Below are 26,568 nucleotides of genomic sequence, written 5' to 3' on the forward strand. Positions count from 1 at the left end.
ACAGGAGAGTTTCAGGTCCTTTGAGCTCAGGTTAGAGAGTTTCCTAGTTTCTGGTCCTTACCAGCTGGTACCAATCCCGATGCTTGTTGAGGTGGTGACCCCACGCTTTCTGATCTTCCCTTCACAGGAGCACAAGTTTTCACAAAACAGCAGAGCCTCTCACTTCACATATGCTACAACATTTGGGTTGTAGGAAGCGACGCGTGTGTAATGGGGCAGAGTCCACTACTATTCTGTGAAGGATCTCAGCTATTTCAGAACGGGATCGGATATGCTCCTGCAGGATCGGCAGAAGAGGCAAGCGGCCCCTTCCACTAACAAATGGAGCAGCTCAAAACCAAACCCGAGTCAAAACAAGCCGAAACAAATTAGCAGAAGACTAATTAAGCTGCCAAACAAGGCTAATTATGTTTCTTTTCTACTTCTACAACACAACATGGCTGTTTCTTCCTGGGTGCAACATCTAGCACACTCTGGTCATTATTATGCATGCTTATATTGGAGAAAACAGCTTTAAAAGAAGAATTCTGAACTTCATTCCTTTAAGTCTGAACAATCTCAGCTTAAAGTGCAAGACCATCAGCAAGTCCTCCAGCAAAACTAAAAAAACTTGCTATTTCTCATAATCACAGGACAAAAGGTGTCGATTAAAAATGTTCTGGGAAAAGCTTGCAATGTATAATACATCCTAAAGAATGGCAGATGGGAATATGGTTCATCACTTCAAAGGCTATTTTCATCGATTTGACAGATGTATTCAGACATTCAGAAAAAGATATGATAAATGCTAGTTTACAGCACAACACTTTCAAGCTATTTACACATAAAGACATAACTATTCCTGAATTAGTAACATGTAGCCTCTAATCAAACCTTTTTTTTTTTTAATTGGAGAGATGTGCAAAGTAAAGCAAAACCAATGACAATATCAAGCTACCTTAGCATTTTGCTTTTAGTTTTTAATACTAGGATTAGTATACAAGGAATACAATAGTTGATTTACAACCTAACAGCTATTTAAGGATCTCAATCAGGCACAGAAAATTGCATTAGCAAATGCAAGCCCTAAAGTACCTACATTTCACTAGCACAAGCTGAGAAAAACAACTTCTCAGGAAAAGAGAAAGCCAGGCTAGACAGTCTGCAGCACTGCATGAATTTTCTTAAAGCTGGGAGATTCCTGTGTATTGCTCTCGTCATGCTAGGATTGAATACAAAGGTTAACAGAAATGCCTAAACTCATGTGGGTTCCACTATCCAACACTTACTGTAACCTACTTTTTAGTATTCAGCATTTCAGTATCAATAATGCATAACATTAAAAGTAGTTCAACCCAACACAAAGTGCGGCTGAAAGGAGGTAACGCGGCTCTAAAACAGGGAGCAGCTGAAGCGTGGTGTCACTCTGCTGAGTTTGCCTTGAGACCCTGCACAGGAGGGGAGCGGCGCAGAGTCACTGGAGCTTTCCATATGTTAATCGGGAGCTGGTGACATGCCTCTGTGGAGAGGTGGTGGCTGCAGAGAGAATAAAAAGCAACACCAAGGCCTGCTTGTGCAAACTAACAGCTAAGGAAACTCTGTTAGCTTGGTTCAGCCTCTGCTGGTGAACAACCCAGCCACTCGAAGGCACGCTGGCTCCACTACACAACTGCGTGCATTCAAGAGCCCGCGCGAGCGAGCCAAATCAAACCACGCAAGGCAACAGCAAGGATTCCTAGCTCGGCTTTTATTACTACGGCAGCTACCTTGACTCATTACTAAGTGCTCAGTGAGCAAGCCCACATCTTCTTTCCCCCCCTGCCCCAAGAGACTGTTCATTCTTCACCAGATAAATTATTTACCATGAAAGAAAATTAAGGTGGCCAGTAGGGAAGAGCAAATTAGAGTATGGGAGCTCATGAGAAACGGGCTGCTACAAGACAGCATTTCAGCTTTCACATATACTCCCTACCCAACTGCTAAAGAAGCTCCATCGCCAGTTCTATTTCCGACAAGAAATGAACGGAGAACAGAGACTCCAAACCTCGATCCCTCAACCAGAATTTGTTTTACCTTCTATTTCCACTTCCTCCTCTGGTTCTCTTTATTTGTGATAATTTGTGTTTTACAAAACGCGATTCTTAGTGCAGGCATTTAGAAAGCACACTAGAAACAACAGAATTGGAACCCCTTAAAGTTTTTCACAACAAAATTTATTAGAAGAATAGTGGTTTTGAAAAGTCTAGCATCCAGTGAAAACTACCATACACAACGTTACAGCTGGGAATGTGTTTCCAAAATGACATGGTCAAATAATACAATGGAGCCATTAAATCTTACACATGCACAACAAGAGAATTAGCGCTTTGACATACAATGCAAAAAATAAATGGACCACATGAAATAAAAATTTAAAAGTACTTATCACATACATTAAGACACAGCTTATTTAGTCCAGTCAAAAAATCAGAACTGCATTAAAAAAATTAATGTAGTGCAATCAAACCAAAAACCTTAATTTGTGATCATAAGTGCTCTACTACATAAAACATTGATCATAGCAAGGAACAAAAAAATTCAAATCACACAGTACAAAAAAAATCTGTAAATAAATATAAACTACAGTACAAGAGAAATATTAAATTATACAATTCCGTCAAACTGTAAACAGTATATTGAAATGAGGTCCATAAGAGTAAAGGGGGGGGTTCCTGTTTTTTTTCCCATGACACTTGAACTTCTAGAGGTCAGAGAGAAATGCCATTTTCCATACTCTTCAAAGACTATGGGTTACATAAATAGAAAGAGAAGACTTTTTAGATGTAAAGTGTCAAATAATAAAGCAGAGGTGTTGCTGACTTGCGACTGCAAATAGATTACTGCAAGTGCAGAACAGCAGATTTTATTTTAAAGTTTCACCTCCTTGCAAACACAGCATGGAGGCCCATCACTACAGATGTTAAGTGCCAACACATGCTGAATTAGTGCTCAGCATTAGAAAAGAGACACCTGCTGAGGGTCTGGTCTTGCCAATTAGGCAGAAACGATTCCACACGCCATTACCGACTTGTACCTCTGCTGATTATCTGACAGGTTTACACGCTTGTCATACAAACACCAACTTTGGCAGAACAATTACTAATAAACTCGAAGCACTCGCGGCCCGTTGGTTTCCATCACAGTGGCCAGTGCACAGAATTCTCTAAAGACATTGCATAACTAGAATGTAGAGGTCAGACAGCCAAGGACCAGTGCTTGAGCTTAGAAGTAGTTATGGTGAAAGAGAAGCAAGAGCCACGTTAAGAAACTACCTCTGCGCTTTGCAGAAGCGGTTGGGAATGTATTTCATTTTTAGCTGCGCTGGCTAGTAGTGGCATTTTAAAATATATAAGTTTAAGATAACATATATACTATATATGTATATAATATAATACATATTATATAATATACATAGGAATTTCTTACAATACATAGCAGGAACCCCCACGCGATCTGCTCAGTAGTAATAACTGAATATACAGAATGCCACTATAAGTGTCTGAGGCACTGTGTGCTGGAGAGTAAATATGCAGCTTTAAAATCCGTTTGGCTGAGTTATACCTGGATACCTGAACTGAGTTTTAAGTTGACATTCATCAAGGATGTGCTATCAGCACGTCAAAAGAAAAGCAAAACAAAATACAAGTCACTGCTAGGTTTAAGAAGAGAGTACAAGTACCTGAATTGAGTGAGGATAGTGTGTAAACTGTCCCTGAGGGTTTTTTTTAAACAGTGTGTGTACAAGTTGGATTCCTAAGAACATTAGTTTAACTTACATTGCGGACTGATAAAATACCAATGTCTGACAATTTAACAAGTGGAGGTTAGAAAGAGTTATGAGCAAACACTCAAAACATATTTTATACATTTTAAAGCAGCAGTAAGCTGCTGTAAGCATACATCCCATCAGTACAAGCAACACATGGGACTCAGATAAAGGTTTCTATTTGCAAAAAGCCCATCATATATCAATAAGTAAAGAATATTCACCTGCTAAATTAGAATGCACCTAGTTACAGACTAGCAATTCAAGGTTAATTTTTTTTAATCAAATACTTTGCTATACTTTGCTATTACATACTAAAATTCCTTAAGCTCACTAATGCTGGTATTCTAATCTATTTTTTTTTATATGTTCCCCCTTCATTTAAGAAATATACCATTCCACAACTTAAACATTAAGATCCATTTTCAGTCCTCAGATGTAAAAAGCACGTCAATGAGTTTATATTAAAAATTTACATGGTAAAAAGGCTTGAATTTCAGCCAGAGATTCTAAATACTACTCATTCCCTGAAGGCATAAGGGAGAAAGAATCCCTACCCATTTTCCTCATGATATATTTTTCAAACTGAACATTAAGCAATGGTCCAAAATGATTTTTCAGTTTGGGAAATGTCCCTTTCCCTACCCATCATCCCAGATTCCAAACGTCAAGCCCTGAAATGGCCTATTGAAATGATTAGTTAAAATACCAGGCATGTATACATCCCCTGCCTGAGCTTCAGAATATACTGTTGTACTGTTCTTTAAAAGACGGACTAGTATCCCAAGAGAACTTGTGATCTGACCTGAAAAGCAGTTAATGATCCTAGATTGTACATTTACAATATCTCATAACCTGAAGACCAGATTTAATTAAGACTCTGGTGTTGTAACAGAAAAAGTGCTGCAGTTATTTATCCCTTTTCTGGTACTCTAGAATAGGTCAGACAAGTGCTTTTATAGTGACAGTAAAGTTTACATGCTTCCATGCAAGCATAAAAAATATCTGCAAAAATATCTGAGAAACGTAGCACCAAGTTGTGGATAAACTGAATTAGTAGCTGTAGTAGTGTTCTCATTACTTCCGAGTAGGAGAAAACTTTAAATTAGACTGTATTAGCTAATGATTACAGAAATTATTTTCTGACATTAACTTTTCCTGCTCCAGACAGAACAAAGTCTGTGTCCTAATCCCTGCTCCATCAGGTAGACTATCTGCAGAATTGTCATTCTGAGTCCCTCAAAATTCTACTTACCAAATCTGTAGAGACAAGCATGGGGGTTTTTTTGTTTGCTTGTTTTTAAGAAGGTGAATGACTACCCGGGACAGGCCAGAAAAAAATCCCTCTTCCTAGTACTTAACCCAGGAAAACAGATTTTGCAACTGGAATAACAGATTTTCATGAGGATTAAATAAAGCCATCTTAACATAAGGTTTTCAGGATTACACCTGAATGTAGGCATAATTTGACAGGACATGAAGTCCAAAACTGCTGCTGTAATACTGGTTATACAGACTTGGCCCCAGTCAAACCCAAGAACAGGGGAGAGAGAGACAGAGAGATGGACACGGGAATGCTGTAACTACTTACAGATTTTTCTGGTACATGTGGAGTGCATCTATGGATCATTCTGAGTCTACAATATCTCTCTGCTTAGTGATCATCATGGTACATCATATTTATATATTGGCTAATAAGAAAAAATAACTATAGTGATTATTGTATTTGCTACATTCAACAGAACTGCAAATAACTAGTGGTACAGATTTTTTAGGTTTCTGCAGGTTCTAATTAGTGAGTTTCTAATATAATCCAAGAGCAAGTGGAAACCTTAATAGGACCAAAACTAGTCTCAAAACAGAATTCTATAGGCATAGCTTTTAATACCAATATTAGTCAACAGTATCTACTGGTGCCAAGAAAAAGCAAGATTTACCTAGACGGAGAATACATTTAATTTCTGACACATTTTGTGGAGAAAACCAGTATGTTTCTGATCCTCATGAAAACGTAGGAAACAACCCTTCCCATTCTATCTCTAACTTCTGGCAGGGAAGATAAAAACATTGCGAAAAAGCTTTCAGTACAAGTTAATAAGTTTGCCTTCCTAAGAGTCTGGACTTGCAACAAGCGTACACATCCTTACACTGAAGAGTTAAATTCTGTCTTCACTGAAGAAAGAGCTCTTTACTTTACAGATGTAACCACGCTGTTTTTGAGAAACAAGGGAACTGCTCAGCGTTCCCTTCACTCCTTGGACACTGTGTTCTTCTGCTAAGGCTCAAGGACAGCTCAAGAGAATTAATCCAAACTAAACTGAAAAGAAACATATGATAATTCTAGTTTTGCCTGCGTAACAATTGTTGCAGCTGATATAAAAAGCAATTCAAACAGAAATAAAAAGTTGTTCCAACCTATACAAAGCTTACTCAACCTGAAGGCCTCTGAATCATTTTGCCAGTTCCCGTGAATTTCTAGGGGAAGGCAATGTACTCTTCAGGCTTCTCACAAAGGAAATATTTAGACTCAAATGTCGGCCTGCCACAAGACAAAGCACAGACTATTCCTTGTCTGCTCCTAACCGGTCTAAACACAGACACAGTTGCCTCTGGTGTTTAGGAATCTCCTTGAGCACTGGAAAGCACAAGAAAAAGGTGGTATCAGAATTGCTTGAGAACTCAGAGGCCGAATGTGTTCCCTTACCAGAGGCACCATCCTATACGTGTGCCTTTGTTAAAAAGTCATTTGCTTTCTGGTTTTAATGCAAATGCAGGGTTAGACTTCAGGTCTAGCAGTAGGGTTGGTAATACGAGCATCAAAACACGCATTCTGCAACAAGAAGCAAGCAAAGGCATATCTCTATTGCTTGTTCAGCAATTTCTGCATTACAGGAAGAAATAAGAAATTCGAAAGGAAACTGTGACTTGAGCCTTTAAAAAAAAATTAGAGAATGACTGAATCTTTTGACAGAAATAAAATGAATTCAAATACATGTCCCTAAAACACCTATCGGAAACGTTCAACTCTTTATAGCTCAAGCATTACGGCCACGATAATGCCTACAACACTGTGGAATGAGGATCCAACTGGCTGAAAGTGAGGTAATAGTTTATAATAGGTCAGAGTTCTAAAAAAAGCACTTTTACACCGTACAAGTCCGAAGAAAAAGAAAAAAAGGACACATTTCATACATGTTGGGCTTTCTCACCAGAACGGTACGATAATTAACTCCACACCAGGACCCCTACCACACTAAGCCTTACTCATCGTCAATTATATGCTGCAGCAAAGATTTACCAAGCGACATCTAAACTTCAGTACAATATGAAACTTGATTCTTAAAACTTTATACACACAAAATATAAAATTACTTTTCTAGGATGGGGGTAGGGGAGCGGGATTCTCCTTCATGATACTTGGACTGAAAAACTAGTTTTCAGAGACTGCCACAAATATTATTCACAGTTTCTTGCTGTCAGGCTTTTCCAGCTACATCAACGTAGCACACAACAATACTGTTAAGTCCAATAACTACATCAGATGGATGTTCTCAGGAACGAGAGAAAACTAGTGACGAAAAATACCCGAAAGGCCTTCTCCTAAAGATGTCTCGATTTTTACAGGGTTGCAGTTTGTCTATGTTACACGTTAATGCGATCTCAAAATAGCAGCAGGAGAAAAATTCCAAGCCTTATCTCCTGTCCAAGTGATCCAAGTAACATAAGCATCCACTTACCAGAAATAACATGAGAAACAAGGCTTTTGTTACAAAGACAGCAGTGAACCACACCTTCCCACACCAAAATATGGTCAACCAGGGATTTTGGCCATGCAAACTGCTGGTCAGCAGAAAATTAAGCATGCTAATGGACAAACATTAATTCCAATCATATATTTAAAATGATCTCAAATACTACTAGTTAGCTACACTGAAAGCGCCTGTAAAAAATGTCGTGAAAAATGAAACCAAATGTTAGTGATCACTGCAGCACTTAGAGTGATACTAGTCTTACGTGATGAATCACCTCAGAAAAAATACATTAGATGGGACTTCGAAACAAAAAGTTAACATTAAAAGGTGCACCTGAATATTACAGACTAAATTTACAAAACCTACAATAAGGTAAAATATATATCTTTTGAATATTCAGCAGCTTTTTTTTAAATTTGTTTTTATTTTTTGAGAGGCTCATGAAATTTTAAAAAGGGACCACTAACTAATCTCAACCATGCTTCACAAAACAATAATGGCTATTTTATATTGCAGTTACCAACGTAATGCAATTAGTGCTTAAAAAATAATCTACACTTTTTTCTTTTTTTTCCTTTTTAAACAGAGACCTTTGGAGGAAATACGGTTGTTCAAAAGCTTCTCGAAAAAGAAAGATTACCTGAATATTAAGTTATCACAGATCAAGTGTTGTGTTTAAAAGCTTTGCAGACATGAATATTACAATCTTCAGGTCTCAGGACATTTAAACTGAGAAAGTTACGCGTTTGGTTTGTTGGTTTTTTTTAAAATCCACTTTCTAACCAAAGCAAATAAAGAGTACTCAACTTCTCACTATCTATTTACAATTCTTAGCCTACAGTCTGAAATGACAAGACAAATTCTCTTTTAAAACTGCAGCATTAAAGGGTAGGCACACCATTCTTCTGCTGCACGATTGTCACCCACTTAAACATACACAGACAAAATATTTAGGTTAGTAAAATGAGCACTCCACTTACACTACAGTGAAGAGTTTTATAAAACTCAACTCATGTTGCTTAAAGAAAGACAACTGCAAAAGGTTAAACCTCTCTGAACAGTAAAACTAAGTGTTGCATTTTTTTTTTTTCTGAACTTGCAGCAAACTTTCTACCATAACCTCCAACAGCAGATGAAACCACGTGTTTTACTGCACCTTTATTGCAATCACCAGCTAAACTGGAATGTATTGCAGAGTTTATATACTGTTACTGAGCTTCGACAACTAGATAGCTAAGAGGAATCAGGATTTTGAGTGCTAAAATATATTAAGGAAACAAAAACAAAAGTATACTCGGGGCCAAAAGCCCAATTCTTTTCAAGAATGAGCAGTGCATATTTAAAATGACAGCAATGGTGTGCCTAACCTTTGAAAATATTAAGTTGCTGGGGAGGGGGAGAGGCCAACAGAATCACCCGTTGCAGAGGCCCCTCAGCACCCCTAGGGCTATCTAGGCCTTCCTCCCATGAACTTCCAGAAACCACTTTCAGTCACTGACATCCCTTAATGCTCTCACACAAAAATTCCAAAGCTTCTTTTGGTTGTGCAAGTGGGAAAAAAAGTGATAGTTTATATACTTTTTGCACAGAATAAGACCAAATTACTTCTACCTGAAGAACCAGCAATTCTGATTTGGTCAAACTGTAGTAAGTCCAGTAAGCTCTACCTAGTTACTGACCACTCCCGCAGAAAGTATCAAAGATAAAAGTTCTGTACAAAACTTATCCTGGATCTCCATATAATGATAAAGATATCACCATAGTGAAAAAGACCGGGTTTGTGGTTTACGGAGTGCTTTTATGGTGTTTAAATGCTTATTCTAGCATGTGCTAAACCACTATCAAAATAGGTTAAATAAAAACAACAACAAAAAAATGCAGGACTGAGATTATTTCCTGCTACTGGCAACTGGAGTATTTAAAAAGGAAACACCCATTCATCGGGTGTTCGACCCTGACAGTATTACAGCTAGATATGATGCAGAGCCTGAATTAAATCAGGCTACCAGTGTTTTACTTCTTCCCTGAACATTAACAAGCTCCTTCACTAATGTGGATATTTGGGCAGACTACTGAGGTTGTAACGTTTGAGATCACTGTTTTGTTTTTTGTGGGTTTTTTTTTTTGCAAGATCACAGTAGTTTGTTACACATACCCTCCCCCCCCCTTCCCCAGATTAGAGTCATTTAAACTAGTTGTTGGAACCACGTAGTTTAGTAAACTCAGAATCAAGTCTGTAAAAAGTGTAAAGGTCACAAAGAACTATAGTTCTGTTAAAATGAGGCATACCCTAATACATCATTTAGTGTACCCTGACTGCTCCTGACCATGAGAAGCTTGTCTTCCGTGAGATAAGGCTACATCCTCAAGCAGGTGAGTCTAAAATATCACCCTTCAAAAGTATCAAACAAAATTACAGCGAAGGTAGTGTTACAAAGTAATTAACCAACCTATTCTGAAGGTAGTGTATGTCCGTTTTCCCTCCCCTCCCTTCCCCTCCGGGTGAGCACTAGCAGACTGCAAATAGTAAGTACATTTCATTTAGAAAAGAAAATAGCGGAGAGCCTAAGTAGACCCAATTGATTATCCATCTAATATACAAATCTCTGAGTTCAAGAGAGGTACCATTCCTAAATGACTTGATTTAGCTTAAATCTTTCAATCAACTGGATCAAAGAAAAGGAGGAGGAAAGAAAAAAAAAAGACTTTTGAAGCATTTTGAAGAATGACAGTCTGATTCTCAATCAAAAAAGCCTGGTTTTAAGAGAGAATCAGTTTAACCTAGTGGACTTTTTTCTATAAAGGCAAATATGAAAAAAAAATTTTTTAAAAATCCAACAACAGAAGTTCAGGCAGGCTCTGCAGGCAAGGTGCCCACTTCCGCAGATCCGCAATCTTTGTGAGGTAACTCAACTCTCTAGTACAGAGAAACATGCAAAAGGCAAAAGAAAAAAAAAGAAAAAAAGGGGGGTGGGGGGTTAGTGGACAGGTAAAGGAGGGGGAACTGCACCATACCAGGCTGGAAAAATTTACAAGCGTGACATTCAGAGCACACCTTTCACCTGCGTCCACACAAGTCTCTGTTAAACTGCAGAGGAAAGAGTGTTGCAGTAAATAGAGGAATCAGGTGCGCTCAATGGTGGTTGAACTATGCAGTAGTGCTCACCCAGTTTGCAAAGTAATTGGCACTCTACAACATCCCTACTCATCTTTCAATTCATTTGCACTTTGTGCTGCTTCTCCCTGGGGATCTAATTCAATCTTTACTGAAACATCCTGCCCCTCCGACCTCATTAATTTCATTTTTTTCTTTGGAGGGTTTTTCAAAGTGCCCAGCCTCTCTTTAACTTTGTACTCCAGTGTACTGTGGGGGATCCCATAAATACTCTGAGCTTTGGAAACACTCATTTTCCCGCTCATAACCACGGAGATTGCTTCCTCCAGTATCTCGCTGTTGTACTGTCTGTATCTCCCTCTTTTCTTCCTAGGTTGCTTGGAGCCAGGATCTCCCTCTTGATCTGAGGTGGGATATGGCTGTCCAGAGGTAGACTGCTCAGCATCTGAGCCCCAGGAATCTGGTCCAGCATCCAGCAAACTTCTCCTGTTTTGTTTTGGAAGGATAGCCCTTAACTTTTTGCTAAGCGCGCTCTCCGTTTGTGAACCCATTACCAAAGAGCTATAGCTGTACTGGTCACCAGTGCGGGACTCCCATGAAAGGTCCATGCCTCGAACTTGTGGTATCTTTAAATCCACAGGAGACGAATGGCTCACGTCCTTTTTCCCATCCTGTTTAGTTTGAAGTGCCATTTTTTGAAAGGCAGAGTTTTCTGTAAGAAAAGGAAGGTCACTGATGTTGCTGAGTGCACCATTTCCCCTGAATTTCATGCGGCTGAAATTGAATTCGTAGTGTGGTTTTGCCCAAGAAGCCTCCCTGGATAATATTAAGTGCTGTCCATGATTCTGTAGTCCAGATGGCCCATGGCTGGCAGCCGTAGAAAACTGGTTTCTGCTCAGCAGTTCTTCACTAATCTGGAGTGATCGAGCCAGCGGAACTTTAAGAGATGTGGAGTGGCCATAACCTTCCCTGGTTCCATCCTGAAAGCTTCTCGGAGGTCCCCCATCACCACTCTGTAGTCCCTCCGGATGGTGCTGGCTGGGTCTCCCAGGTCGCCTAATTGGATGGAAGGAAACTGATGTGAGCAGGACTTGCACAGGTAGGGAGGGATGGGTGAGGGGGCCACTCCTTTATTAGAAGGCCTTGCTTGGGTAACATCACTTTTTGTGTTATTTATTTTTCTCTAATTTTTTTTTTTATTTTTATTATTATTTTTTATTTATTTAAGTCTCAGCATCAGTCAGTTTTAAAACTTGTTCGCAAAAAAGAGAAGCTTTTTGGGCAAAGAAAAAAAAATGAAACCTGTTGGCTGGTCTCTGGTTGGGTTCACAAATTCTCGGAGTAGAAAAGACTTCGCGCAAGCGTCTGAAAATAGCACCTTAATTACAAAGTAATAGTCAATCTCCATAGATCTGTACACAACTGTGTTACTGGTGTGACGTTACCACTAAACAAGAACAGTAATAAAAGAGTAAGCCAAAATGCAACATATTCAACATGCAAATATGACTGCCACCTGCAGTATCTACACATAGGTGGAAACCTTGGATGATATTTATTTATATCATATTGAAGAATTGCTGCTCAAAATAAAAATGCTTAGCAGGCCTCAAAGATACTGTTTGACTTTCATTAAGCATCAAACATGAAAGCTGGGATACTGCAGACCACAAAGAAAGACACTGCATTACACTAGACTTACCAAATTGCTCTCTCAACCAGTTACATACATACATGCCCCTGATTCCCATTCGATACATGGCATGGCTAGAAGAAACAACCCCTCTCCCCACAAGTTCAAACTGTAAACTTTAGTCCAGATACAGGGTTAATAGCAGAAAGAATGGTGTGCATTTTTATAATTTTCCTTTCACCTTACGTCTTTTTTCTATGACACAAACTACTACTACTACTGCAGATAAACATATGTATTTTAATATTTTGCTTGCTTAGGCCCTTCTAATAACTGAGTCACACTGGCCAGCAAACTATTTAGTTTCCAAAACCACCCCCAAACTTTTCCATATTCAAGACAGAAATTAATGAAGAGACTAGGAAGCAATAATATTTTTATGCCTTGGGTCACTATACTGGTCTGAAGCCATCTAGATAGATCAACCAGCCTTATTTAAGGATAGGATAAGCACTATTGAAAAGCTACATTATTGTTTTGACTGTCCCATTTAGACTGAAAAAATCTTTAGAGTAAAAACGTATCCACTGAAAGGACCTGACATGTAACACACACAGCGCTTAATACGTATGCTGGTAACTCCCCTCCAGGATTTGATAGGTCTTAGTTGAAGTGGGTGACGAGTCAACATGGATTCGGAACAAAATCCAAAAGAAATGAGTAAGAGGCAGCTGTTTCAGGTAACTCTCTCAAACAACGTGCATTCCCTGCCTCTTCTACAGCATGTACTAGCATTAGAGTGTGCATCAGTGTTTCTGCACCTAAATAAAGGTCACATTGGCAGCTAACTAGGAGACAGAGGGTCCCCCCCGATCTCCTTGATGCTGAACAGACTGCAGTCACCCTCATTGACCACACACCTGCACAAGTAACTACAGGTGCCAGTATGCGACATCTTTTCCTGATCCACAGAACTAATCAAGACAGTGCCAGATGCTGGCCCTGTCCTCCCCGTGTATTGGACTTTGGCCCTCACTTGATACACAAACAAAGTACAAAGACTACACAGCCTTGGCGGCTTCTACTGTCCTCGTAAGAAAATAAAGCTCAAAATAACCTTTCTGAATTGAAAGAGAAGAGCTGGTAGGGAAACTTTATGCTAAAGAATTTTTTTAGAAGTACTAATACTGAATGTTAAGCAAGGACTGAAGTATTACTAAAAATATTAAGAGAGAAATGTAATCTTGAAGAGGAAGACTGAGATACTAGCATTTTTCCAAAGACAGTTTAAAAAGTTAAATAAGTTGTTAGCAGTACAGGAGGGAGTGGATGGGTGTGCGTGCCTGGGATGGCATTCATTTAAAAAAAGTTTGAGGCTATTGTTAGGCTAGATCCCGCAATTAAATGATAATTTAATCCATGTACTCTTTCTGTACTTCACTAAAAAGATTACTTGTTCACAGTAGCTTCAAACTAAAATTCTTTCATCAACACCCAAAATCCCTCTTACTCCCAGTCAGCCTCTCCAATACAACTGCCTCAATTCTAGCTAAGAGTCAAGGGTTGCTAAGTATATGGAAGCTATGACCATTAGAAATAGGAAACCTAGAAGTAATTTTTTTGGTAGAACATTCTTTCACACCTTGAACTAATTAAGGCAAGAGTAGTACACCACATATTTTAGTCTTTTAAACTCCTTCAGTGCTACAATACAATCATAAATCCAAGAAGCTGTATTTAAAGCTTTCTGAACTACCAGACTTCCCCCACCCCGCTTCTTCCTTTAAGTTGTGATTTCTGCTAGGAAATATTAACAAAGATCATGCAGTGATTTAACTCTAATTCAGCTTGGTTCATCACCCAAATCATTGCTACCCCTAAAATGAAAAGCTTTTTGGTTAGTTAACCTTCCCCTAAGGAAGGAAATCTAAATTATACTGCCAAGATCTTCATGCATTTAACTGCCTGAACTCCCATCTCCACAGACATCACTTATCACTGAATCCAAGAAGCAGATAATGGAAAGATCCTTGGCTAATACTAAATTGGCCAAAATAACAGATATTAGACTTAACTGCAAGTTAAGCCTGTCTCAGCTTGCAACAACTCTTATTTGGCAGGTGGGATAAAGGTATTTGCCAAAGGTCCAAATTGAAATACACATTACTCCAAAGGGTTAAAACCAAAAATCAGTTAAAAGTTAACAGGAGGTAGACAACACAAATTTTTAGTAAAAAAAACAGTTTAAAAGGTCATAATAAGTTGCTCTCTCTTACCCATTCCCTGGAGTACTGGAGCACCCTGGAGAATGACTCAGAGAGGTGCTGCCGGCACAAGGACTCTTCTTAGTGGATAAATCAAGCACTCCGTCTATAGAGACAAAAGAATGACTTGAGCATGTGAAGAAACAGGACCAGCCATGTTCTCCCCTGATAAAACAAACCTTTGGGGATAAAATAATATACTCAGCACATGGATTTTCTTTTTTAGAAAAAGAACCAAGCTTTGGATTTATTCACAATTTGGTTACAAGTGGCTTCAACATAGTCCTCAAAAGTCTCAGAAAAATTTGGCAAAGAGCACATCTCTTACAGGAGCCAGAGCATACAAATGACAGTTCAGGATACAACACAGGCTATAGTGTAACTAATCCTCAGAGGTCCCAAAATGAGACACTCTCCAAATTCCTGAGATTTTGGGGGGTTTAAGCCAGTATTTGAAAAATTCTTGACCCAAATCAATGAAGGAAAGGTCACGTTAGAATTTCATATTGGAAATTTGCTTTCAAGTGAAAGCACACACAGGCACACAACACAGAGTTAGGCACCACACCCAGCAGCTAGCTTCATCCTTTTCTCCATGTCTCTGACTGGCCCCTTCTGGCAAAGCTGTTACCTTTCCCCTCTCCATCCTGTCACTTTGACTCCCTCTCTCCTTCCATATACCAAAGTCTTTTTCCTACCAGTCTGCTTCTTCCGTTCTCCCCTGGACACACACTAACGGCACTTCCTCACATCGACCCAGGCTCCTCTGCAACCCCTTATGCAAACTATGTGTTTCTAGACAACAGAAAAGGGAGAGCTTTTTGCTAGGAAAGCCTTGCTTCCATCTCACTGAAACAACTTGAAATTCTGGTCATTTTAAAAAGGCATCATTGCCAGAGAAGCGGCACAGCCATCTGAAATTCCTGGAAACTTTGAAACAAGGAATTTATGAGGCAAAGACAAATGAAACCTGTTGACAAGGTAAACTACAGACATTTCAGAACTACTTGCTCGTTCCATTTAACTCAAGTAAACACCACCAAATGCACGAACAATATAAGATGGCTTTCAGATGGCTTAAAGTTCTCATTTGGCATATGGAGAAAAAACAAGATGATAAACAGTGAGCTAGAACTAACCTCTTACAGAAAGCTGTTCCACCCCCTGCATTTGGGAACACACCATAACCCAAACTTAAGCAAGCAGAGACTTCATGCTTTCTTTTGAATAGGGTGCTATCCAGACACAAGATACAGTAACTCATTCAAGCAGCTCCTTCTTTTCCAGAGGATATACTAAATAGCACAGACTGCTTCCAAAGAAACTTCATCTGGGCTTCCTCCCTCAGAAGGGTCACCATGACCTAGGAGTCTTTGAGGACAAGCTGGACCCAGCCTCATGCCCCACGGAGATTGTTTCCCTTCAATCCTCTAGAACAGAAATACACCCGAAAGCCCCACTGGAACTCTTTCAGGACGACCTCTTAAATCACTCATTAAGTCTGGTAAAATCCCTGTCTAGTTACGTTAATATAAATTGAAATAAAATACTTCTGCTAATGGATTACTGCATAAGTTAATATGCGCATGCTCTAATTCCCTAACAAGTGTTACGAACATTATAAATTATCTTGAAGCTTTTTCATAAGCTTGGTAGCTAAAGAACAATTCATCCTCTTTCTAAACATCTACAAATACGTATATGCTTTCTTTCTCAGCATTCAATTCTCTCATTAAAAAAGCAGAAGCCAAACTGAGTCTCTCTCTTTTAGAGAAGAACTTCATAAATGTTAAACTGTTTTGATCATTATAAATACATACGTAAAAGACACTAGTTAATTACATGTATTATAAAATTAGCTACAAAGAAAAGTCTATCAGCTAAATAAATGCATAGGTCGTCTTTAAAAAAAAAAAAAAAGTAGTCATACCATACAACTTTCCTTGCAATATTTTAACTGAAGTGATGAGACAATTTGCAATAAGTGATATGAATGGTAACTTTCCAGATGTCCAAGCTGTATATTGTTGGGGACACAAAATTAACCTTCTTACGAAAGACTCCATAAACTAAGTGTAACAACAAAGAATAAAAAGACACCCACAATACTATATTAGCTAGCACAAGGCTTTTCCTTTTTTGTTTTTTTTTTAAAGCACCTTTTCTACTTGAGGATGAACAGCCTACCCTGTATTTGATAGAATGATTTCAGGCACTTAGTAACACATTTCTAAAGAAGGGTAAAAGGGCTAATTTTAACTCCATCAGTAAGATACTCTCATGATAACCTCTATTCCACACTTTCAGAAAAAGAAACATTCACATACCATAATCTCTTGCAGAATTTGCTTGTTAAAAAATCACTTCTGATAGAAAGCAAGGTTTCCTATTTAAAACAAGCCCTGCAACACTGTTACAAGTTATTCATCTGTGCTCTGCAGAACAAGTCTATTTTTAAGGTAGGAAAAAAGACATTTTTTGTAAATGCATAAACAGGGAAGCTATTGTACAATTCATGGGTATCATTTTTACGGCCTTCACCAGGCTGTCACAGAATTAGTATTTTAAAAAGATACTGCTTTCACACTAGGACCAGAAAGCAAATAAATCAATCAGTCCTTCAGTCAGATTATATATTGATCTTCAGAACAATAGACAACATTATAGCTTTCATGACCACGTGACCTTGCCTTATTAGCAAGTGTACAGTCTATCTGGCAGACTATTTCTTGCAGCTCCCAGCAGCAACAGCACACTTGTCTCCAGAGTTTGGAGCACGTCCAGCCCTTTTGCCCTTCTTCAGAAAAACTCATGTCTCTGAGCCTGAATTCTTTCAACAAGTCTCTTCTCTACCAGCCATATCAAACTAGTCATTATTTTCCTGTAACAACATCTACCACTTTTCCACTTTACATTTTAGTTAAAGGTGCAGACTCTGAATTGTCTGTCTTCGCGACAAGAATGCCACTAATGGATCGCAATAGGGTGCAAGACACTTTGGTAACAGTCCTACCTTGTTCACTAGGTTCTGACTGAGACTTTCTGACAGTAAGGTCCAGAGGTGAGTCTTGGTCAGCCATGAGAAGTTTGCTGAGCACAGGGTTCTGAGCAGTTGCAGCCGTGGGAGAGGAGGCGACCAGAGATGCTTTCAGCAGGCTTTGGTTCTTTGTGCTATTGGGCTGGCTGGAGTCCTGAGTAGAGCTATTTTTTGAGGTATATTCAGCAGCAAACTGTCGGATCATTCGCTGCATGATCTCACGGGCCACTAGGGGAATATTGGGGTCAGAGACCCTAGGACTGTCTGCAAACATTAGAGATTTTTTAAGGATGCACTTTAAGTAAAACAGCTTTTATATTAAATCATTGTTTCTTTTATATTAAAATCATTGTTTATTAAAAAAAAATCCAGAAGAAAAAAAAGCCAGAGATATAGTTTCCGTAAATGTACTTTAGCCTTAGGATACCTGAACAAGAAGCATTACTAGTTCTAATATAACCTCCCCAAAATAAGAGTTTCCTATGCGAAATATGCAGTCTCATACTTTGCTTCAAATATATCCAACCAGACCTTTATGAGGGGTGGAAATGTAAAGGAAAACTAGACCCATAAAGTACCAAGCAAAGCAATTCATTACAAAAAGTAGAACAGGTTATTCATGGAAGAACCAAGCAACTTACCTGTGATTACAGGGGTGGGGGGAGGGGGGAGGGGGTTGGAGCAGTGCCCTACAAAATTGCCTGGAAATAAAGCTCAATAGTTCTGATCCACACACTTCAAAACATTTTACCTTAAAGAGTTCAAGTGTCTTCCATCCCATTCTATCTATTCCTTTTGTCATTTCTATCATTACAATCAATGCAGCATCAAATACTACCCAAAGAACTTTCAGATATACAAAAAAACAAGATGCCAAATTGAAAGCAATTCTATTTCTAAAACCATTACTAAACCTATTAGTAAGAAATGTGGAATGGAACCAGTTTATTTATAACAGAGTATAAATACAAAGGTATTTCAGGATATGGGCAACAAAAATATATTAATACAAATCACTGTTCTACACAAGTAGCGATTCATGATGTCAGAGCACAGCTGACACCACTCCTGAACCACCAAAGCCAAATCCTACTGCTCCACCTCAAACGCTGCTCGTGTTCTCTGGCCAAATCAGGTAACAAATCAAAAAGGCTCCAGAAATGGCTGTAAAGGTTTGATTTTCTATTTCTGGAGAAAGATTCAGAGAAAGTTGTACAGTAGAAGACCAAAACAAATTTTTAAAAACAGCTCTCCAGAAGGAACAATAGGAAAGTGTTTACTTCCTCTTCCAAAAAAAAAAAAAAAGAAAGAAAGAAAGAAATTGCCCAGGTAAATGGTAAAGGTAATCTATCAAGATTGAACTATTAGAAGTATTAGCAAAATCATCTGTGGCACATTTTAGCGCTAGATTTGCCTTTTATTGCCATTTTTGACAAAAATGGATCAACAGGAGAGACCTGCTTTAGAGGTATCTCTAAAGGATGACTGACATGAAGGTTTGACCGTGGAGTTGCCTGCCAACCAGACAGCAGCAGTAAGCACGTTTCTTGACGAGCAGCCATATTGAGCTCCAGATAAATATAAAGCCCAACTTCCTTCCTGTGAAGTACTGCTTTCTAAATCTAAAACCTTATAAAGTCACCATGTGCAATCTTACACTAGTATAGTAGCTGTAAATTCTGAGATGTTTATGTAAATACTTAATCATTTTCCTGTAAAATCTACAGGATGTTTTATTGTTGCTAAGCACATGGCACACCAAAATTTTAAGAAATCCCCAAGAGATGTGCTATACTTAAATTAAGTATGGCTCATATTCCCAAGTTCTTCCCAAATAGTCCACAAAGTCACAAGCCATAACAGGGAAGAAGCAAGAAGGCTTTCTTCAGCCAGGATGAGATTTCTTCTCTCTTCTAAGCTGTCAAAGGACACATGAGAAGCACGAGAAAAGCCCAGAGAACTAAGCTCTGAGGCACACACCAATGGCCTTCTCCCACTGCTGCCAACTATTTGGCACGTGCCGCTGGTGCGTACATGTGGTGCCAAGAGGAATGCAGAGCTCCCTGGTAACTACGTTTGCTGAAGAAGCATCATGCCTTTTCTGTGCCTCTACTGAGTATCTGCCATGCACGTTCATATGTGTAATTCAATAATGCTTACAGCTAGACATATTTCCAAATGCAGGAAGAAAATATCATATATACCCACAGCCATAAACCTTTGTAACCTGTAACTTTAAAGACATAGCACAGAGTGACTACTGAGAGCTTCTTCCAGTGCTGCTCAAGACAAACTCGCTACACAAAACTGAATTTTCAAGTAGAAGAGTAGTTACCTACCACATTAAAGGCTTCTTGCTTAATAAAAAGCATGAATTTTAAATGCTAAGGATTAAAGGTGTTCAAAAGCAAGTGCAAAATACTTGCTGGTGACTCTGCAGCACCACTTGAAGTCAACTAGATGTTTATTTTGACTTTGCTTGTCTATTTATTTGAAAAAATAATAATAATTTAACTAAAACATAGATGATATCACAGAAGAAAAATACAGCAAATATTTATCAGCTTTATATAAAATAGTACATGTGAGCTTTAAAACCTTAATATCCTTTAGGTATTTTATCCATACACAAACCCTAGAAAGGCAATAGCAACCAAAAAAGGTATGATTTCATTAAACCATCATAAGAGGGTCCTATCCTGCCACAAGGTGAAAGCACCAGAGAACCGGATACTACCACTCTGCTTTCGCTAGAAAGTATGAATATTTGATAGAAGCATTACTGAGTCTGAGTGCCATGGGCACAAAGCAGAAAGAAAGTAGACAGGAATAATTTACTGTAAACCTGTTTACAAAGTTTGCTGATATTGTTAATTACCTATGTACATTAAGTACCTGAGTGCATGTGCTTGACCTGCAACAGGCATCTGTTCACAGAACATCTGCATTTTCTCTGATCTGCCCGAGTGACAACATACCAGTCTCAAATGTTACTGGCAGCGAGGATGGAAAGAAAAAGAACTGATTGTTGGCATGAAGCCAGGAGAGCCAAGTCTCTCTGGGCAACGTAGGAGCTTCAGACTACTGGCCATGCTTTGTGTCCTCTTTGGTATGACAGTGCCTGGAGATCGTATGGCAATCGCATAAGTTGGAGTAACCCTTTGAATAATCTAAATACAGCCAAGCTCGACAACGATGCACTAAGGAATCAGAATTGACTTCCTTCCAGACTCCTTACCCTCCCTTATATTACTCTTGTGACAAGCACAGCCTTGCTGGAGGAAGGAAAGAAAGTGTATATTAAAAAAATAAAGAAAAACAACACCCAATGATTCTTAGTCGTTTGAAGTGATTTCATTATCCTCATTCTATGTATTTGAGTGCGTTTGACCACGGACAGAGTGTTAAATCCATTATTAGCCCATTATAATATCTGCCAATTTTTTTCCCCCCCCTGAAAATTAGGAAAGTATTCATTTCTCTAGAGACACACATAAGAATCACATGTGAAAATTTAAATTCAACGTTAAACAGATAAGACATTAAAAAAAATTGTAAGTGATGAAAAGGCAGTGATTTTTCCATCAGAAAATATGAAAAAGCGTTCAGTATATTTTTTCTAGATTTTATTTTCTTAAATCACTCCTGGATTTAAAGAGAGAAGGGGATAAATTTAAAAAACAAAAGGCAACCTCAACTTTAAAGGAAAAAAGCCCCTGGAAAGGGAGACTTGTAATAAAAGAATTATCTGAACTATCTGTAGTAACGCAATGACTATCCTTCATACGGTCCTACATGCTTTATGCAATACATCACAATGTATAGTTTGTATTTATTCATTTAATTCATAAAAGAAAGGCTAAAATACTGTTATCTACTTAAAACACCTTTAAATATTTTGGTCACTGGGAGGATGGGCTAAGGACTGGCTACAGCAATTTCTAATTTGTTAAACTGAAGCCTTGCATTGTGCCCTCACAGACAGGTTGGAATTACTGATTTGGCAGATTTTCCTCACGCATGGGTTAGGCTGATAAGTACAACACTGTCATTCAGGATGCATTTGGAAGCAACCTCTGGACTGCTGTTTCTCAGATTGGTAGAATACAGTGAAATGAGTTTTGTGCCTTCTTAAGAGTACAGTTTAACTTGCATAACTCTCCAGCAGAGATTTACAAGATTTTCTATCATTTAGCTATTATTACAGTTCTCTGTATATTCTACAGTACAAATTCTCCAATTCTTTTGCTGATCACTTTTTGTATCCCCCATGTATGGCACTATTCCAGCAATATTTTATATTGTGGACTGTGGGAAAAGTCACTACAGACCATAGTCAGAAAGAGAAGACTACTGACCTTTAAGGAAAAGCTGCATTAGAATGGACGCCATTAAAAAAACAAAAACACCCAATCAACCAAAACAAAACACTCCCCACACCACACCACCACCACTGCTCTCCCTGACCTCCAAACAGCCCGCTCACCTAACCATTGGTTTCAGAGGAACAGTTCTGCTGGGGAAGAATTGAGCAATCCCCCCAAAATTACAAAAGCACCACTGTTCTCATGGAGAGTTTTGTTTTAGGGTTAAATGTGATGCACTCTCCTCCTCTCTCCCAAGCCCACACTGTTGTACTGATACATTATTTGAGAGTGAATTGATATTCTTGATAAATATGCAAGATATCTGAAAAATACCGAACACACAATGACAACTTGAACATCCCATCTTTGAGATACTTGCATCGCATGCAAAAAAGACCAGTAAGAAATGCCATTTTCCCACTCCCCCCCACCATTAAAACCAACCTTTTCTGTAAAAGACTGCATTGAGGAACTCTTCCGCTTGCCTCTCAAACCGAATGATTTTTGCTTGCTCTTGTCTAAGTAGAGCTTCTTGTCCAGCTTCCGAGGCTGGCTCATCCAGACTGACTAAGTGTTCCTGCAAAATATTTAATATTTGTAAGTTCTTTCTGCCTGCAAAATTAGAAAGTCCTAGGCATTAAATGTTTTAATATATTCAAAACTTTGTTAGACACTCAGCACAGAGTTAGATCTACTTAAACCATATCTTGAATTTTTGGCCTCTCCAGTACATTGTACTTTGCCCTGTTTTGTTGTCATAAATGCAATAGACGATTAAAAGATTTGATAGCAGTACGGGAAACAAGAGCCTACCATAAAGGAAACAATTCAGATATTTTACCTTCCATTTTGGCCACAAACCTGATTCCTAACACTTGCTCTTCAGCTAGTACTCTTAGTTCTATAAGAAATAACTCCTGAGGACAAAATACAGAGAAAATTCCACTTACTCTATACAATATTCATGCAAACTGAGCAACAAATAACTAGGCATTAGCAAGAAACAGGGCCTCTGTCAAAAGCCTTAGTAGTAGCTACTTTTAAGCAAAATAAAACTTGGGTTCACTGCCTGCAACACCTGTTATGAATTAAAGTTTATTATATCTCTTACAGCTCAACTGAAGCAACTCACTTATCTCAAAAATATTTCAAAACCAGTGTTTTAGCTAGGAAAATTAAATTGTGTGAGATGCCAGAATAAGCCACACATTTTAAATGCAACTCAAGAACTAGAACACTATGGTTACAAAAATACAGAATCTAAATGTTTGAAAACACTTTTCTCCTTTTCTTTTCTTTTCTTTTTTTTCCCTCCACTTTAATGTCTTGTTCCTGCTCAAGAGAATAATAATAATAATCCCCTTCCTGGCCCCTTCCCTCCCACTTTCATTTTAAGCAATATTAAAATTACTTATATTTACCTACTGCAGGAATGCATACAAAACCACTCTTTGAGTTTAGGGAGTGTTTTGTTTTGTTAACCTTTACATAGTATCAGTTACCATAATACCTAGGCTATCTTTGGCTTTTTTTTTGGCCTCCAGTGTACAAGCTAGCTTCAGGTAAGTATTGTCATGAGGCAAAAAGGGAAGGAAATGGAACTTGCAATTCATTTATAATTCACAATAAATGCAGAAAAAAGAAATCATTCTTAAGTTCGTACCATCTCAACCTCAAGAGGTTTAATGAAATGAGGTTACATAAGCAGCATATAGCAAGTTAACAAACACGGCAGTCACATGGACTACGTGCAAAGGGTAATACGAAATGCCGTGGACTCTGGCCTGTGCAATATGGCCTCTGACCGTAAGATTTCTAGTTTAACAGCTTCCAAAAAAAGGTTTTCTCCATCAAAAGCAAGGGGGGATACTATCTCAGACAGGATATAAAGACAAAGTAGTAGTTTATCCTAAAATCAAAAGATGAGAAGCGTGCAATCGTGGAGGTAACAGGTGAATAAAACAAGATGTTTTCTATGAAGGTAAGATTTTGAGGACGTAAAGTTGTAAAAGCCACTAAATCACTTCAGCTTTTTTCATACCAGATAGATTCCAAGCCTGCTCCCAAACACACTGGCTCTCGCAGGAGACACCAGCACTTCTGAGATATTCTTTTAAAGAAGCTGAATTCCAACTCTCTGGTTAACTACAATCCCGGAGTTTACTCCCGTACCAGGTACTCCTGTGCCAGCGGTGCTCCTGGGGCACGTTGGCATTCCACAAACACATCACAAAATTATAACTGAGTTTAAGACTTAAATATGCAAGTGTCAATATAGGATTTCACAGTGAAAACGTGAGGAATAAGCCTACCATTTTTGTAAGAGCTATTCTTCAGGTGAGACTTTACAGAACATACTTGCATTCTCTTTTTGAAACTGTGTTTTTGTACCTGACAAAGTTTAATGCAAGATCCATCCTGGTTATTAACTGCCACCCTGAATCAAGATTATCATAGCTCAGTGATCTTTGCATAAAATCCTGATAATATTTGAAACTGATAAGCTGGGTTTGCAATTAAGGAGACATTTGTGCAATTAAGGAGACATTTGTGCAACTAATAACATAACTAATCTAGGCACAACAAAAACATTAAGACATTGGAATATCTAAGCACATAAAGACAAAATGCTTTTTAGGTTTTACTTTAAGAGGAACCTCTGCAATTTTATGTGCAGAGATTTGGCTAGATAAGATTTATTAAATTTAATTAGCATCCTCTGGCTAATATCCCACAAGCCCTGGCAAAAAGCTTACTTTCAATTCAAAGCCAAACAGAATCCAGAATTAAAGGAAATATCATCCCTTCAATCTGATCCGACATTTTGCCCTTTGACAGATTGTAACTACGAAAGAAGCCTAGAAGAACAGTAACCCCTGTCCCCAAGGTAATATATTTAATGTTTCCCTAGTACTTTTTGCAACTAAGACATTATGTAGCAAGAATCATAGCTTAGCGACTCTGTGCAAACTGAGTTCAGTGGCAGCGTGCCTCACCACAAACAAGCATACTCTACATTATTCATACAAAGGTAATGTATGAAAAGTAAAATTTAATCTACCTAGGCTAACACCAATTTACTAAAGTGTGTATTTTCTACACAGAGGAAAAAATGATGAAAATGGGATCAGGAAAACAAAACTAAGTGGCTTACACTGGTGAATATCTGATGAATATCTGAATAAAGGATCATTTGATCTGCATTTGGGAGAAGCAGGGAGGAGCGAGGGAAGGACAGTGCTCAGTTCTTACCCCTCAAACTAAGGAATAAACATATTTTTACCTGTGTGAATCTTTATCAGTGTCCATTTTCAAAGTGTGAAGAAATACACAGTTAGATAAGAAAAGTCAGATTTAATCTTGTGCATAGGAAAAAAAAAATCTTCAGCTGTTTTCTGGCATCTTCAGTACAACACTGACTAGATGAGACAAATATACTGCAAAAATAGAGTTAAAGCAGAAATTTTTCCATTTCTTTATTTTCTTATTGTGTCAAAATTATTCCAGCAATCTCTGCAGCTAGTTCGCCCCTAGAGGGAAAGTTAACAAGTTTTCACATACATATTTGATTGTGATTATTATTCAAAGTCTACCTCGAAAAGTCTTTCTTGCTTTTTACCATTTCTTCCCAGTAACTGTTTTTGGATCCGCTATCTTCAGTCTTATCCTCTCACTCTACAGTACTGAGTCACATCAAAGTTTTCAATCTCAATATGCAGGTAATCGGAACTGTAAATCATTATTAATACTTAGGTAGCATTGCCGTTGGTTAGAAACGGCCTGAAAGAGTCAGTTATTTTTACATGCTATTCATAACACACCATTTGTTCTGTTCACTTTGTACTTCTCTTCACATGAGAAGAGACTCCCAAAGCATCACTCAGATTCCTTCACTGAGCACTCGGTATCCCTGGACTGAGCAATACTGCTGCAGGAAAAGCTTCCTCGAGCGGTCTGTGCAGAATCCAAAAGGACCAAAGAACTTTTTGTATATTAGAATATACAGCACAATACTGTAATTAAGGCAAAAAGTCTTAAAAAAAACAGGGCCCAAGCCTTCAAAACACAAGGTCAATGCATGACCTTGAGAAACCACCTAATCCTGGACAGCCTGGCCTCATCAGCAGTAGGGCCGGATCCTCATTTCGAGACCCTCCTCACAGGCAACGTTGATACAGCAGTTCTAAACCCCGAACTGCAGGCGTGCAGAGAAAGGTATGATGCAGGATGTTCTCATACAGATATGGCAACAGCAGCTTCATGTTTTGGCCCCACGCAGATGGGGCAGGAGCGCCTATCAGCTGGAGCAGTACGAGCGGATCCTGTCTGCCTGGAGAAGCGGAGGGAGGCAGCCCCTCTGGCCCACAGGCTGCCTCCACACCCCACCCGAACAGCGAGTGGGCAAGCAGCGTTTTGGCACCCCTAGGCTTGTCTTCTCCAACACTTAGATTTCTTAAGATGGTACACTCTTTTCAGCTTTTAGCCAATGGAAAGGAGAATAATCTATTAGGAGATAAAAATCTAAAGGAGAATAATCTAGAATAATAATAGTATTTTCTGCAGACAAGCTGTGCAGACACCAGAGACGTGTTGCTTGTCTTCTTCCCTTCTCTTCC

The 26,568-nt window shown here is 38.6% G+C and overlaps 1 protein-coding gene across 4 annotated transcripts in view; it reads right to left on the bottom strand.

Moving 5' to 3' along the window:
- The window catches only part of LCOR (ligand dependent nuclear receptor corepressor), an 87,631-nt gene that overhangs the window by 20,982 nt on the left and 40,081 nt on the right, over positions 1-26,568 (bottom strand). For all 4 annotated transcript variants that reach the window (XM_067300132.1, XM_067300131.1, XM_067300129.1 and 1 more), the window contains 3 exons: positions 22,397-22,529; positions 17,562-17,849; positions 14,561-14,654 (listed from right to left, as the gene is read on the bottom strand). In XM_067300132.1, the coding sequence (XP_067156233.1) occupies positions 14,561-14,654; positions 17,562-17,799 (332 nt within the window). In that variant the 5' untranslated portion in view covers positions 17,800-17,849; positions 22,397-22,529. The remainder of the gene's footprint in view (positions 1-14,560; positions 14,655-17,561; positions 17,850-22,396; positions 22,530-26,568) is intronic.

The sequence above is a fragment of the Apteryx mantelli genome, chromosome 7, assembly GCF_036417845.1.
Source record: "Apteryx mantelli isolate bAptMan1 chromosome 7, bAptMan1.hap1, whole genome shotgun sequence".
NCBI classification, from domain to species: Eukaryota; Metazoa; Chordata; class Aves; order Apterygiformes; family Apterygidae; genus Apteryx; species Apteryx mantelli.